At 46.3% G+C, this 15327-nt stretch overlaps 1 protein-coding gene across 1 annotated transcript; it reads left to right on the plus strand.

The window, feature by feature from the left end:
* Window positions 1–216: 216 nt before the first annotated feature.
* LOC121838146 (cuticle protein 10.9-like) lies at window positions 217–6685 on the plus strand. The gene is made up of 3 exons (XM_042294222.1): window positions 217–228; window positions 324–377; window positions 6293–6685. Exons 1-3 carry the CDS (start codon window positions 217–219, stop codon window positions 6683–6685), a joined length of 459 nt encoding a protein of 152 aa, XP_042150156.1.
* The last annotated feature ends 8642 nt before the right edge of the window (window positions 6686–15327 follow it).

Genomic DNA, 15327 nt, shown 5'->3' on the forward strand with positions numbered 1-15327 from the left:
TGGAAGTCGTAACATGTAAAGTTAATTTAGATGCTTTACATTCAACAAGAACAAAGTGTAATGAACCCCGCCCTTTTTCTCATCGATGATTCGTTCACGAGGACAGGTTAACCTCCCTTGGGCGTGTCGGGAATGCTCGTTGCCGGGTATATAACTCGGGATGTGTTATCTGATCCCCACTGATTTTACTTCAAAGCAAGAAGAAACGCATCCAACATGTTTTCTAAGGTTTGAGCATATTTTTCATTGCGTTGGGATTGAATCAAACGTTTAAAACTTTGCAACAAAATTCATGAGGCTAACAGTGCTCATACTTTTTACAGGTTTTCGTGTGCTGCCTTTTTGCCTACGTGGCTTGTGGAGTTGTTGTGGAACACGTGAGTATACATGATTATCAACCATAAAAATAATGATGCGCCGCAAACATATTGACATGGCAACCCGAAAACAATTTTGAACGAGTAAAATATATCAATGTATTGTCAATATAGCTCAAAATTATCCCGGTTGATCATCATTTACATGTTACAGCAAACAATGGGTGGGGGTCGACAATCGTGGTTGACATAGATTGTTCATCATAACAGATGCTTGAAATTTTATTTACGTCAGCGAGAACGAGAACCTCGTTTTTATCAACATAAAAGCCCTAGGAAAATTTTAGATGTGTTATAGCTAAACAACTTCACGAATTGCACTAGTTTAATGCGGTGAATGTGGTTCCCGTAAACCAATCTGTAATTTTTATTCCAAAACCGCGCTACACAAAAGGCGTAAGCACCTGAGTAAATCAAATATTTTGTTTTTAAATTACAATTCATGGCTACACGCCTGTTTTATTATTACACACTAAAAGCAAAAATGCATGTTTCTGGTTAAGACGCATACGACAACACCCTTCCCCCCCCCCCCCTTTTTCCAAGGAAAAAAAAGAAAAAGGACAAGAAATTGTATTTAAAATTTTATATCAAAAGACTAATTAACTCATTTCAAAGCATGTTTTGGGGGTTCGACTTTTTGTTATCAAAGCAAGGTATTGAAACCGCTCCTACCTCGAAATGTGTCTGGCACTATGAGTATTACGGAAGTTTGTTTCTTGTCATGGTGTTTTTTTTTTTGTTTTTTTTGTGAGATGCGTAACAGGCACATAAAGATGCCTTTTGAGGAGGTTCCTTGTGCTTTTAAAGATACAATAACGGATAATTTCAGAAAATAGTTTTCACTACAGCTGTTCACGGTGCAGAAAGATAAAGTTCTTCTAGTTTTCATGAATTATTTCTCCGCATTTTATTTGTGTGAGGCATATATTAAGAAGTGGGCTGATTAGAAACTCGAGACTTTAGTGTCCTCGGTATTTCATCATATAATTAAACCAAGATGGTAGATTAAATGTTGATATCCCTTGTCATTTGCAACTTTTATGAAGTTCCTTTTACACAATGTTCTGTTTTATCTATGCGCTTAAACATTTATTCTTTTATTTCATTGTGTGACATGAAGATAGGACAAAAATACTAGTTCAAATTCTATTGTGAGTTTGATAAAACATGTAACTCAAGAGCACTTTCCTCGGAGTCTGAAACATGTGTATAAGGAGAAGCACAGTGACGTAAACCATATATTTCTAGAACACAATTATTGTGGTCGCCAAACAAAAATAACTCTTGCCTTTAAGTAAATAGTGTAGCAAGTAGCTTCCTTCGGTATTTCAAATTGAATGATGTACTCGCACTTTGTTAGCGCTTGCTCTGGTTGTTCTCATACAGGAGAGCAAAATATAAAAAGAAAATTTAGAATGTATGGTTCATAACCTGTCTGTGCTCGTATTAAATCAACAAGCAACCGAAATGCCTGGACCACAGAGACCAATATATTGCCGCGCGCAAGGCTGAGAAAGCAACGCTCGGTCACGGTCCTCCAGAAAGTTCCCGTTTATTCATGTACCGCAAGTAACTTCTATCATTTATCCCTGCTTTTGTTTTCTAGAAAGTGCGTGTTCATTCTCGCCCCGATCACGCGACGCTCGAACCGCTTTCGCCGAATCTTCGAGATAGCGGCGCACTCTAGATAAGAGGCCGCCCGCGACCTTGTCGAGTCAGTCTCGCCCTAGCGCTCGATTCTGCTGACACGCCAACTTCGACGCCCGCGACGCTCTGCTTTCTTCTGTTTCCTTCTTTATTTGTTTTGGCACAAGTTCGCCACATTAAACGTTTATTTCTTTCTGTTTATTTCCTGTTTTTTTGTTTGGTCACCACCCGTGACATTTGGTGGAGGTGCGGGGTACCGCATGCCCCTGCGGCGTACCCCTCCGAAGGCCCACAGTGCAAGTCCGACGCCTAGCCCACGAAGAACCGACGAAAGCACTTCCGAGACCCGGTTCAGTCGTCGCACCCAAGGTCTACACTCGGAATTCGGACCTCTACCGCCCAAGACTAAGCAGCCAACGAGGCCAACGATGGACAGCCAGTCGTCCCAGAACCCGTCCACCGCCAGCGTCGTATACCTGCCCGTCGCACCCAAAACTCCGACGCCTTTCCACGGAGACACTTACGAGGACATCGAGGACTGGCTGCAACATTATGAACGTGTGGCCCGACATAACGGGTGGTCAGCTGAGCACTGCTTGCAGAACCTTTACTTCTCGCTGGAAGGTACTGCAAGGTACTGGCTGGAGAACCACGAGGCTTCTTTAACCTCGTGGGAGGTGTGCAAGCAAGAGCTAGTGAAGACGTTTACCAGCCAACACCGACGCGAGAGGGCCGAAGACATCCTTCGAACAAGGACCCAAGGTCTGAATGAAAGCATCACCAGCTTCGTTGAGGATGTTCTTCGCCTGAGCGCCCGCGCCGATCCTTAGGCTACAGAGGAGAAGAAGCTGCGACACCTGATGAGGGGTGTCAAAAGCGAGATATTCGGAGGTCTCATTCGCAATCCTCCGACAACTGTCGACGGGTTCGTCACGGAGGCGACGAATATGGAGCGTGCGCTACTAGCACGCGCCAGACACTACGAGCGGCACCCTGGCGTGACTACTCTGGCGACATCCGGATACGACCTTGGTACCGACCTCCCAGGCATCCGTGACATCATCCGTGAAGTCGTCCGGGAAGAAATCCGCAAGATGCTCCCCGCTACGGATCGCTCGTCCTCCCTGTCGCTTGCCGAGGTCGTCCGAGAGGAAGTCCACCGAGCCTTCCAACCTGAGATTCCGATCAAAACGACGACGCCAGAGGAGCCTACTTTGAGCTACGCCGCCATGGCCCGAAGATCGCCGCAAGCTAACCGCCAGACCACGGCGCCACCCCGACGAGACCCTCCGATGCCACAGTATCCTCGACGCCAGGAAGGACAAGTCCACGACGTTCGCCCGGAGCAACCCTCGTCGAGGAAAACCGACGTGTGGCGAACGGCCGACCGACGCCCGCTCTGCTACCATTGCGGGGAAGCGGACCATACCTACCGCCGATGCCCATACCGACGACTCGGGCTACGCGGGTTCCACCCGAACGACCCGCGCCCCCGTCATGGTGAACGCCCTATCGATATCGACAAGTGCCTGCGACGACCTCATTCCCGCGTTACTTGCGTCCGTGTGAATTTCTGTTTCCGCATCCTGGTCGAAATGTCCAAGCACAGGAGGAGTCTGGAGTCGTCGTTTCAGTTCGTCGAATGCCTGCTGTTGCTCCTCGGCCCATTCGAACTTCTTTGCGTCCTTCGTGAGATTCGTAAGTGGTGCGGAAATCCTTGCGAAATCCCGAACGAAGCGTCGATAATAGGCACAAAGTCCAAGGAATCTTCGCACGGCCTTCTTATCTGTCGGCGCTGGAAATGCCGCGACGGCGCGAGTCTTCTCGGGGTCTGGGCGGACGCCTTCGTTACTAACCACGTGGCCAAGGAACTTCAGTTCGTCATAGGCGAACCGGCACTTTGACGGCTTGAGTGTGAGTCCGGCGGTCTGAATGGTTTGAAGAACAGCTCGGAGTCGTCTCAAGTGCTCGCCGAAGTCAGCTGAAAATACTACGACGTCGTCAAGGTAGACGAGACGGCGTCGTCAAGGTAGGCGCAGTACTAGTCCAAGTGCAAGAAGGCATCGAGCGAGTCATCGCCTACGCAAGTCGGACATTGTCCAAGGCGGAGAAAAATTACTCCACAACTGAGAAAGAATGCCTTGCGGTCGTCTGGGCAATAACGAAGTTTCGTCCGTACTTGTACGGCAGCCCGTTCCGTGTAGTCACGGACCACCACTCGCTCTGCTGGCTTGCGAAGCTGAAGGACCCGTCAGGACGCCTCGCTCGCTGGAGTCTTCGACTACAAGAGTTCAACATGACAGTGGTCTATAAGTCAGGCCGCAAGCACAGCGACGCCGACTGCCTGTCCAGAGCCCCCGTCGAAACCCCTTCCGGCTGCAGCGACAACAATGACGACGAGTGCTTTCTAGGAGCAGTGAACACCGACGATATGGCACGACGTCAACGGGACGATCCTGAGCTGCGCGCAGCAATCGAGCACCTGGAAGGGGGCAGGAGTACCGTGCCACGTGTCTTCTCACGAGTACTGCCGACCTTCGCCATCCGACAAGGTGTACTCTACAAAGAGAACTTCGGCAACAACAACACACCTTGGTTGCTGGTAATCCCGAGTGACCTTCGAGAGGAGATCTTCCAAGCCTGCCACGACGACCCGACATCCGGACACCTTGGTTACTGCCGGACACTGGCCCGTATTCTTGAAAAGTATTACTGGCCGAAGCTCCCCAAGACCGTCCACCTATACACACGATCATGCCACGAGTGCCAGCGACGCAAGAAACCGCCGACGAGGCCGGCCGGACTTCTGCAGCCCATTTCTCCTCCAACTACACCCTTCCAGCAGATCGGAATGGATCTACTTGGTCCTTTTCCGCCTTCGACGTCGGGGAACCGCTGGATCATCGTCGCCACAGATTATCTCACGCGGTACGCCGAAACGAAAGCTCTTCCTTCAGGGACTGCTGTGGAAGTCGCCAAGTTTTTCATCGAGTCCATCGTCCTCCGGCACGGCGCTCCCGAGGTTCTGATTACAGATCGCGGATCTTCGTTCATGGCCCAGCTGACGCAAGAGATCCTTCGTCTCAGTGGCACCGGCCATCGTCGAACCACTGCATACCACCCGCAGACCAACGGACTGACCGAGCGACTCAACAAGACAATCGCCGATATGATCTCTATGTACGTCGACGTAGAGCACAAGACGTGGGACGAGGTGCTGCCCTACGTCACGTTCGCCTACAATACGGCGGTTCAAGAGACCACTGGATTCACCCCTTTCCAGCTGGTACATGGTCGGAAGGTAACGACCATGCTGGACGCCATGCTGCCCCATGAGCCATCTGACAACGAGAGCGACGACGCCCAGACGGTTGCTCAACGCGCTGAAGAAGTTCGCCAGCTCGCCCGACTCCTGATTCAAGACCAGCAACGCGTCGACGCCGGCCGCTACAACCTTCGTCGCAGGGACGTCCACTTCCAGCCCGGAGATAGGGTGTGGGTATGGACGCCCATCCGTCGCCGCGGCCTCAGTGAGAAACTGCTGAAACGGTACTTTGGACCATACAAGGTACTTCGTCGCCTCGGCGAGCTGAACTACGAGGTGATGCCCGACGGAACACGAACATCGTCACGCCGCCCACCACGACCTGAGGTCGTCCACGTCGTGCGCCTGAAGCCGTACTACGCTCGATAGGACTGTGCACCTTTTGTGCTCCAAAAGACTCTTTAGTTTATCGTTCTTTTTTTATTTTGATTTGTTTTACACTGCATCGGGGCGATGCACTTTTAAAGGGGGGAGTAATGCCGCGCGCAAGGCTGAGAAAGCAACGCTCGGTCACGGTCCTCCAGATAGTTCCCGTTTATTCATGTACCGCAAGTAACTTCTATCATTTATCCCTGCTTTTGTTTTCTAGAAAGTGCGTGTTCATTCTCGCCCCGATCACGCGACGCTCGAACCGCTTTCGCCGAATCTTCGAGATAGCGGCGCACTCTAGATAAGAGGCCACCCGCGACCTTGTCGAGTCAGTCTCGCCCTAGCGCTCGATTCTGCTGACACGCCGACTTCGACGCCCGCGACGCTCTGCTTTCTTCTGTTTCCTTCTTTATTTTTTTTTTTGGCACAAGTTCGCCACATTAAACGTTTATTTCTTTCTGTTTATTTCCTGTTTTTTTGTTTGGTCACCACCCGTGACAATATGTCTGTGCATTAGATCGGAGTGCGTTCAGATATTGAGGAATTGGTGTTCTCGTTTCCTATGTCGCAGCCGCCACAGCCATACAGCTTTGGCTTTGACAACGTCGACGAGTTCGGCACCCACATGACCCGCCAGGAGACTGGGGATGAGTTCAACAACAAGGTCGGCTCCTACAGCTACGTTGATGCCTTGGGTGTCACACGCCTCGTGAAGTACGTCGCCGACGCAACTGGATTCCACCCAGCCATCGAGACTAACGAGCCCGGCACCAAAACCTCGGCGCCAGCCGACGCTGCGTTCTTCTCTTCCGCTATGGAAGGCCCTCACCCGGTCGTGTTCAAGGCTGTTCAACCAGCCCCACTTGCAGTGCGCGCTGTCCATGCTGCCCCTGTGGTTCACGCTACCCCATTCACCTATGCCCATCATTCTCCCCTTAGCTACGCTGTTGCTAAGCACTTCTAGTTTATAAATAAATTATTTTTCTGTATAGTGGGAAACATCATTTGTCAGTGTTTCTTTTTTTGTAGTTATCATCCATCAAAATTCAGATGAAATACGTGGTTGTCAGTTGTAACGGCTTTGTATTAGTCCAAAGTTGTATCTCACTACAGAGATCAAGCCTCGTGAGGGCTATATGGCAACATGAATTAAGAATCGGGATATAAAATTAAGTGCTTTCTGAATAGAGTTGTAAGCACACCGGCATTCTTGCTTACGTCGTCTTTTCTAGAAGAGCAACTATTTGTCCTGAGGATAACTAAAGATTTAATGATTTTTTACTCTACACGATTGCGGTAATCGAAACAAAGATAATAAGAGTGGTACCCCTCCCAAGCAGCACGACAGCGGTGAGGCCTAATTCTGGCCTTTGTTTATCAATGTGGGCCAAAAGTGGCCAAGTGAAGCCTTATTCTGATATTTCATCTAAAACTTAGGCCCAAAGAAGCCAGGTGACAACCGAACTAATAGGTAATGAAGCCCAACTCCGACACTCGTTTGGTTGTATCGACACAAAATACCCAGACATAGACTAAAGAATACCAAGTTCGCTTATACCTTAACTGTTAAAGGTTTTCAAGGCACTAAATGGCCAGACAATGACCAACTTTGTCCCAAACAACTATGCTACTTGAATGTACACTTTAAAGCCATCCAGCTCACCAAAGGTAAAAGTTGCTAAGATACTTTTTTTCGAACAATCATATACTAGCCACAGCTTTGAAATTTAAACTATAAAAAAAGTGGTGCTTACGAATGCTTCAGTTCGCTTTTTTAATATGCCTTTTTGAATTGACTATATTTGTTTTAGTATCAGAACCATTTAGCATTATCCTTCAAATCCTCTGACTTTTTTTGGCCTGAATAGATACTTAGGCAATGCGGAGCGCAAAATCGTCTGTTTCTTTTTTAGGGGTTGTGGTTATGTCTGCGCGCCGAGTTCTGATTGTCTCTGAATGAAGGATAATGAGTAGACTTCAAGGCAGCTTGCTTTGTGGACTACCCACTATCCTTCAATCATAGCCAATCAGAGCTCGGCGTCTTTCGGACGTCACCGCAACTCGTGCGCATCAAGCAGACGACTTGCTCTCCACATAACCTCTCGCAGGTCACATCCCAGACGGAAATAAATATCGCTTAATTTGACAAGGTAAAATAAATATTAAAATCACATCGTCGTTAAGATGTGCGCAGTGTTGTAGTTTTTGCTATTGCTATCTGACTAGATACTATTAATGAAACTGGTATCTTTAAATAAGGAGCTTGTGGGGGATATTATCTCAGGAGTAAATATTTCAATTCAATACCAGCCATAATTACCGATGCCATATTCAAGGAAGCCTTCAGATACATTGTAAAATTTGGAGCTTTCGCTGTGAAGAATGTTATGCAATCAACATGACTACCTGCTGTTAACGTTTATGAAATATGTCAACTTGTCTCAATGCTTCAGAGATATGCTTTCGCTAAAATATCTTTTAAAATATATCTCATGCCCAAATAAATATTTCCTGTACCGTCATCATACCTTCCTCTGGTTTTGAAATATGTGAACCGACTGCTCTGAAGGTTCAATGGGTGTGAATGAAAAACCTCTTCCCCTTATGGTATAAAGTGAGACATTTTTACGGTAAGGTTAAGATTAGAGTCTAGGTATTGGAATTGGCATCTGAGTAGTGCTCAAGGACATTCTTCATTCTTTTATTCAAACTTCAATTATGAAATATGCCCTGAAAATAAATGAGGAATGCAAGAAGAATGTCGTAACAGAATATAGGTCGAACATGGTTAAAAATCTTCTACAGCATATAGGCCATTAAGTCTGTTTGGGAAACCAAAAAGGAAATTACCAGGTTTAGATACTCCGTCTAAAATTGATAAAGGTAAGCTCAAAGCAAACAGCATGCTTTTACGTGTACTATACCGATTTCTGTATGTGCTTATAACTCCCTCAAAGATGAAGTTAGAAAACAAGTACTGATCTTCATGATCCTTTTACAGAGCTGACCTCGATAGATCAATGTTGAGGTGTTTCATAAGGATAAATCTTGTATCCTAACATTTAATTTATATGCCAGCCATCGTATGCAGACTTAACCAAATTTGTAAAGGTCTGTCATGGTTAAAGCTGGACACACGTTAAAGCTGGATACAGTTGAAGTTAGCGCATTGTGTTGTCTCGTTCCTGCTCTCGCCTCTGTCTTGAAGCGCTATCATGTTCTCATAGTTTCAGCACCAGCTCGACCAACAGTCCGCATTGCTCAACTTTATTCCTAGCACACAAGGCCCTTGTTTATGTTCTTCGCTGGACCCTTGAGTCATCGCTTCGCTCATTACAAATGCCACCTGCCAGGCTCGCACGCTATCGTTTGGCATTCGCTGCAGACGCTTGCCGGCAGAGGTAAAACAGCTTTTTGGAAACTTCGAGCCATCAGCAGGACATGGCACAAGAACACTACAGATTCTACGATAGGAATGGCAGCGACAAGCGCGTATGTACAGAGGCTCACTGTGTACTGCTCCTTGAGACCCCAGCAAGCCCCTGCAGGCCAACAGACGTACAGGGATTTCTTTGGCATCGTGGATAAAACCACAGCGTTCCTCTGGCAGTAATCGTTGCATCGTTTACGTGCCACCCTGCCCAAGCGACGTCCAGTGCCAAGTGTGACATCAGATCAGTGAGTTACGTGCAGCTTCCAGAAAATGTACGGCGAGTTCTTGCTCTAGGGCTTAAGGTTGCGGTTGAAGCGAACATAACGCTCCAGAACTCTTGGGCCTGGTCCGCCAAGTCTTCAGGTGCGCACCAGACGGCGAATTTGAACGTTGTGTCTCGAAGGGAGTTGACGTGCTATCTAGGAACGATGTCGAACCCCCGAGGCCCCGAATTCCGGTTAGGCGTTGGGTGTCGCTATTAAAAAAGCGCCATTTGTCTCTGATTCTCGCCGACAAGGAAGGAGGGTTTGTGGTGTTAACAGAAGCCGAATTTGGGAGTAAGGCCCTTGAGGCTATTTCGTCAGTTTTCAATCAGCGTCAGGTGTCTTTAACTAAGCCAAACGCGGAAGGTAAAACATTGTGCAAGAGGTAAAAATTAGACAGGTTGTCACAAAGTATCGACAAAACCAAAGGGAGCGCCTACAGATGATGTTCAGCGCTTAAACGCACAAAGTTGGTTGTCCGATGGGGGTCATTTTTTTACTTCATATTGTGCCAGTGTTGATATATTTACTCCATGTACCCACCCCCTCCGTAATGCCCGTGGGCCCTGAAGGTATTCAAAATAAATAAATAAATACATAAATAGTTTCCGAGAGAGGAACATGGGCCGAAATCGATAGCATTCTTTCTACAAGATAAACTGGGAGCCATTTGTATTGATGACCCGTTTCTGCTCAAAAGCTCGGATGAAGCCGTAGATTTTTAAAGAGAAACGCGGACAATGGCTTCCAAGCTTGTTCACTAGACATAAAGTATTTATACTATTCCCCACCGCACGACAGACTACTGACCTGCGTAGGGGAAAGCGTCGATAAACACAAGGTAGTGGCGTTTCAGAATACAGCAGAAATGACCGTGGATGACTTTTTTGAGTTCCTCACATTTTATCTAAACTCGACCTTCGTTGAGTGCAACAACCGTGTGTACTCCGAAGCGAGGGGTGTGTATTGGCTCGTGTTTAGCTTCAATTTGAACGTTATATTTTGAGTCCATCATGACAGAGTCCTATCGGAACACCTGAATTACTTTCTTGGTAGCAAGCTTTTAGATTAGTCGACGATTAATTAGTTTTTCTTGACCATGATGTTTCTCACTTTCCCTCGGTGGGGAACAGTCTTATAACAGTGTCTTTTACCGTCATAGATCCTCTCAAACTCACGTACAAGGTACCTGTAGATAACGTCGAACACTTTTTAGATATCAGGCTCACCCTTTCAGAGGAACATGTGTGTTGGAAATACCAACCGAAAGCAAATAAGCCCCCGTTGCCGTTCAATTCATTCCATTCGAAACTCGTTAAGAGAGGAATTGTAAATTTGTGCTTTGTGAACGTCATCAGAGTTGGAGCGCTTGATGGCTGCCGGTTTTCCGGGATGCTCCTGATATCGGTTGCAGAAAGGATTTTAAAGGAGCTTCGAGTAGTAGCAAGTTCAGATCAATATATAGCCCATAAGAAACAGAAAGTTGCGGTTGTGTCTTGCATGCACAAAACCGCACACAATCTCGAAAAGATAGCAAACCGCGTGAATGCTCTGGTGTTTTTTTCTGCACCGGAAAAACTTGCCAAGTTGTGCAAACTGACGGACCCTTACCGCAAACCACCGGTTGGCTGCCGGAAAAAGCATTACCGCCCGTTTGTTGGATGCGCAGAAGGAGTTGTCAATCAGATCCCCGCTGACGTGCGGCAAAAAGTACGTGGGACAGACGGGACGATGTCTAAAGGATAGATTGCGCGAACACAACCAAAAAGTGAGCGGACAGCGTGACGGTCATTTGTCAATACAGTGCCATGACTGCGGGTGAAAACCTGAATTTAATTTGTGCACTGTTATTTTAAAACATAGAGATAAGTCGGTAAGTGAAATCATAGAGGCAAACCTGATAAAAATCTTCGGGGATCAAGGTGTCAGCGTGGCTTCGATCGATTTTAGCGACAAAGAGACACAGTTCTTGCGAGCACTGGCGTGGTATGGTGTTGGTTGAAAGGCGCGATGATGCAGAGTATTTATACCCTTGCTTTTTTGACAATTAAAGAGTTGAAGTTTGCGAGTTGTGTTGTTTCGTTCCTACTCTCGTCCTTGTCTTGAAGCGCTATTATGTTCTCAAAGTTTCAGCACCAATTCATCCAAGAATCCGCATTGTTCAACTATATAAATTATTTTGGGAAAATATATTAAACTGAGGTGGTACCAGTCGATAGCTCATATGTAGGCCTAGAGGCATGTAGTATTTAGTGCGCAAAATGTATGATGAATCCTAAGATACAACGCTCCTACTATGTAACCAAAATTTCAAATATTTAATTTTTGACATTATTTATTTCTGGCATGGAATATGACAAATCAATGTAATGTCAATCAATCAATCAATCATTTTATTTGCGTCTGTACACGTGTACAGGCACAGGAGGCATAAACAAAAAGCCGACAGATGTCGGCTTGACGAGGTTCACGCCCCCTGTGATGCGTCATACATTAAAAACAATTACAGGGATTATTTGTCTTTTACCGATTTATAAAAACCGACATAACAGGGCGCAAAAATCATGCAGCTTAAACAGAGCTTTCACCTTGCTCCATTTCAAGGATGAATATTTAAAATTAAAATCAAGAACTGGTTTTGCCCGGTGTAGAATTGGGCCTAGATATACATTTTATTTGGCAAATTAACATGCACACCCTGACACCCGAGCAAGATTTCAAACCAAACCACCGTTTAATTATTTTATATCGTGGTGGCATAACAGTACCGAAATTATTTGAGCCGGTAAAAACTGTCTAAGCTCTATTTTGTATACTATTAACTATAGTCCAAATATCAGATCTATTAAGCAAACAGTCTCCTTTTTGAAATTATACTGCTTGCCGATGTTTTATGTAGCATAAGATAATTGAGTATGCCGTATAACTAGGACTGAGGGGGAAAGAGATGAAGGGAAAGAGAATGTAGGTGAGATGCTTTATTACACAGCTCGGGGTCCAGGTTGAACAATTTAATGCGAGGGATGACAAACACTTCATCCATTACTTATACTTAACTTGATTTCTCAATTTCACAGACTTTAGCATAATACGCCTATATCTGACCTAACCGAAAACGTGACAAGCTTTGCAGATACTGTAAAACATATTTGCAGTCGTTCGACACACCTTGGCATAACCAATTAATGAATAATAGTGGTTCAAATCCTATAAGCGCTGGGTTTAGAAAATGTTCCTGTGGGTTTTGTACTGGTTTATTTAACTAATGTAGTAATATTACTGTCGTTCAGCTACTTCACAACTGTTTCCGCATTACAGACGGCTCCTACCTCTTACTGCGTTTTATTCCCATTGATCCGTTCACGTTTGAGGATGACATGATCTGATTAACATAATACTGTATAAATTTTTTCTCTACACTCTAAGAAAAAGGGGAGCGCGACTTAGTCCCCGAAGGGAGCAAGTGCGTTGCCACAACCATTAGTCCCCTCGGGGACTAACGGGAAGGGGAGTAACAGTTGCGCGCCTCCATTAGTCTCTCGCACTAGCACCGTTAGGACTAACTGTTACACCGTTTCAATTGCACCTCGAGGACCAACTGTTAGGCCCTTACACTTGGTCTCCTGGGACCAACTGTTACACCGTTTCAATTGAACCCCGAGGACGAACTGTTAGGCCCTTGCACTTGGACCCCAAGGACTAACTGTTACACCGTTTCAAATGAACCCTAAGGACCAACTGTTAGGCCCTTGCACTTGAACCCCTGGGTCTAAACGTTGCGCCGTTGGATTTAGACCCTTGGGACTAAAGGTTTATCCTTTGCATTTGGTCCCGAGCCACAAATTTCCAAAACGAAATCGTGCAGTTCAGGTTAAACGTAGCTTTATTGCCTCGTAAATACACATCGCATTCAAGGATGACTGAAGTCAAAGTTCCTGAGCGGTAGACTCCACGATAAGGCCAGATTCCGAAGAGGTGCACTTGCGTCGACGATGGCTTGAACACTCGGACGGCTGTCCAAACCGGTCGTGGTCCAAGCACCGTTTATTGGGGCACCTGCAGCTTCTTGCCTGTTTGCGAGGAATTTGGATTATTAGCAACAGGGGCAGCGTGAAATACCCGATCGCTCAGCAAAAGTATGAGATATAACACACACATATTGAAATAACAAATAGTCTACAAAGGTGCTACAATGGTTCACATCTAACATGCGATCTGTTGACAGCAGACCAGCGCAATATTATATTTTTAGTAGACCGTTCGCTGCGAATTACAGACCCAGCGTGTGCGTGCTCAAACTATGCTTCAAAGTGACGGAACGAGCTCCCGCCATCAACGCAAAAGTCTGTACAATCGAATTAATGTCTCCATTAAAGCCGGTTCTCACACGCAGCGAAGCGCTGAAGTAGCGCTGCTCACGTGTCTTGAGCTGCTTTTCGTCTGCCATGAGCAACAGTTTTGACGGTGCGATACACAGCTGGTGAAAGCTCCCGTCAGCACGCGTTTAGCGCTATGCTTGTAGCTCTCAGCTGCATGTGTAAAGAGGCCTTTATGGTAAAGCGATCCTGCCAAGGTCTGCAAAGCACAAAAAATAAGCGATGGGTAGAACTGGCGTTTTGCTCAATACGATTGAATATCAGGTCTCTGTGCTGCGTAACAAAATAAGCAACCATGGTGCCAAAAAGAATAGAGCATGGCGCGTGCTTTGGAAGCTAGAGAACGCGCTCAAAATAAAACACTTTCTGACGCCGCAGTTAATGAATATACCATAAACTGAAGTACTTTGACATACCTTAATCGAGTTCCCTTGTCTTGTGAATTCAGAACAGATCAAGTGCAGTGTTGCAGCACCGCGATTCCAAACCGGATCCCGCAATGATCGGAGACGACCAGCTTCTAAGTCCTGACGAAGGCTATTCTAAAAACAGGTTCTTTTCAAACAAAGACCCCTTCCCATTTTCCCGACGGCCCTCTCTGCCCTCCATCTGCCAACCCCCCACGAGAGCGAGGAATGCGGGGTAAAGAGTTGGTGGGAGGGGAAAGGGAAATCTCTTTTCCCCGAATTTCCCTCTCCCACTACACACGGACACGGGAGAACGTCGAAGGTCGCCATTTTCAACATGTCGGTCAAGTGACCTACGAGCAAGCACGCTTTTGTTTTTCTTTCTCTCTCTCTCTTCAATTTTCTCGGGGGACTTTTTTTTTTTTTTTTTTTTTCGCATTTGTTTTGTATTAGCAGGGTGTTGCCATGAATGACGTCCGGGCGCGGTTCGTTCTCCGCTGTTCATCTGGAATGTTATCAGAACCATCGACGACGATGGCATGAAGGCGTCTGGATACTGCCCCTGAATGTGCTTTTTGAGTGGAACGTGCCGTGCATCAAGTGTGTCAGTGCGGATTTTGAGTTCGACATTGGACTACCAAAAAGGTTGGTTACGGGGAGACGCACAGACGAGGCTCGACCTGTTCTCAGTAACTCAGTTTTAGCGAGTGAAGTGGCCATTTATTCTGACTGCGAGCCTCCGGTGTTGAAAGCGCGTCTTCTGCAAACTCTTAATTTTCATTTAAGAAAAAAAAAAAAAAATTGTTAGTATTCGGAGGTGTTGCGTTTGGATTAATGCTCATTTTTTTTTTTTTTTGCGCGAAGGCAAATTACGTGAATGGGACTTGTGAAATGTCAACAGATCATTTTTGACGAGATAGTAGGGTGAAGTAGAGTCAACATTTTCGTTAACTCGCATTCGAACAACGCGTGAAGCTCTACCATGTAATGTCTGAACGTTCGTGGCACATTAAACAAATTCGCCAATTTCGTCCAAATTTTGTCAACACTTTCAGCCGTGCTGGGCAGAGTCTCGCCGATCCCCAAGACGAGCGAAATATCATCCGGCCTCCCGGCGAACATTGCGT

This window comes from Ixodes scapularis, unplaced genomic scaffold (assembly GCF_016920785.2).
Source record: "Ixodes scapularis isolate PalLabHiFi unplaced genomic scaffold, ASM1692078v2 PGA_scaffold5__190_contigs__length_132052651, whole genome shotgun sequence".
NCBI lineage: Eukaryota > Metazoa > Arthropoda > Arachnida > Ixodida > Ixodidae > Ixodes > Ixodes scapularis.

Excerpts from the sequence above, each read along its gene's own strand:
- LOC121838146 (XM_042294222.1), top strand. Across the intron at positions 378-6,292 it reads GTGGAGTTGTTGTGGAACAC|CCGCCACAGCCATACAGCTT; the intron begins GTGAGTATACAT and ends CCTATGTCGCAG.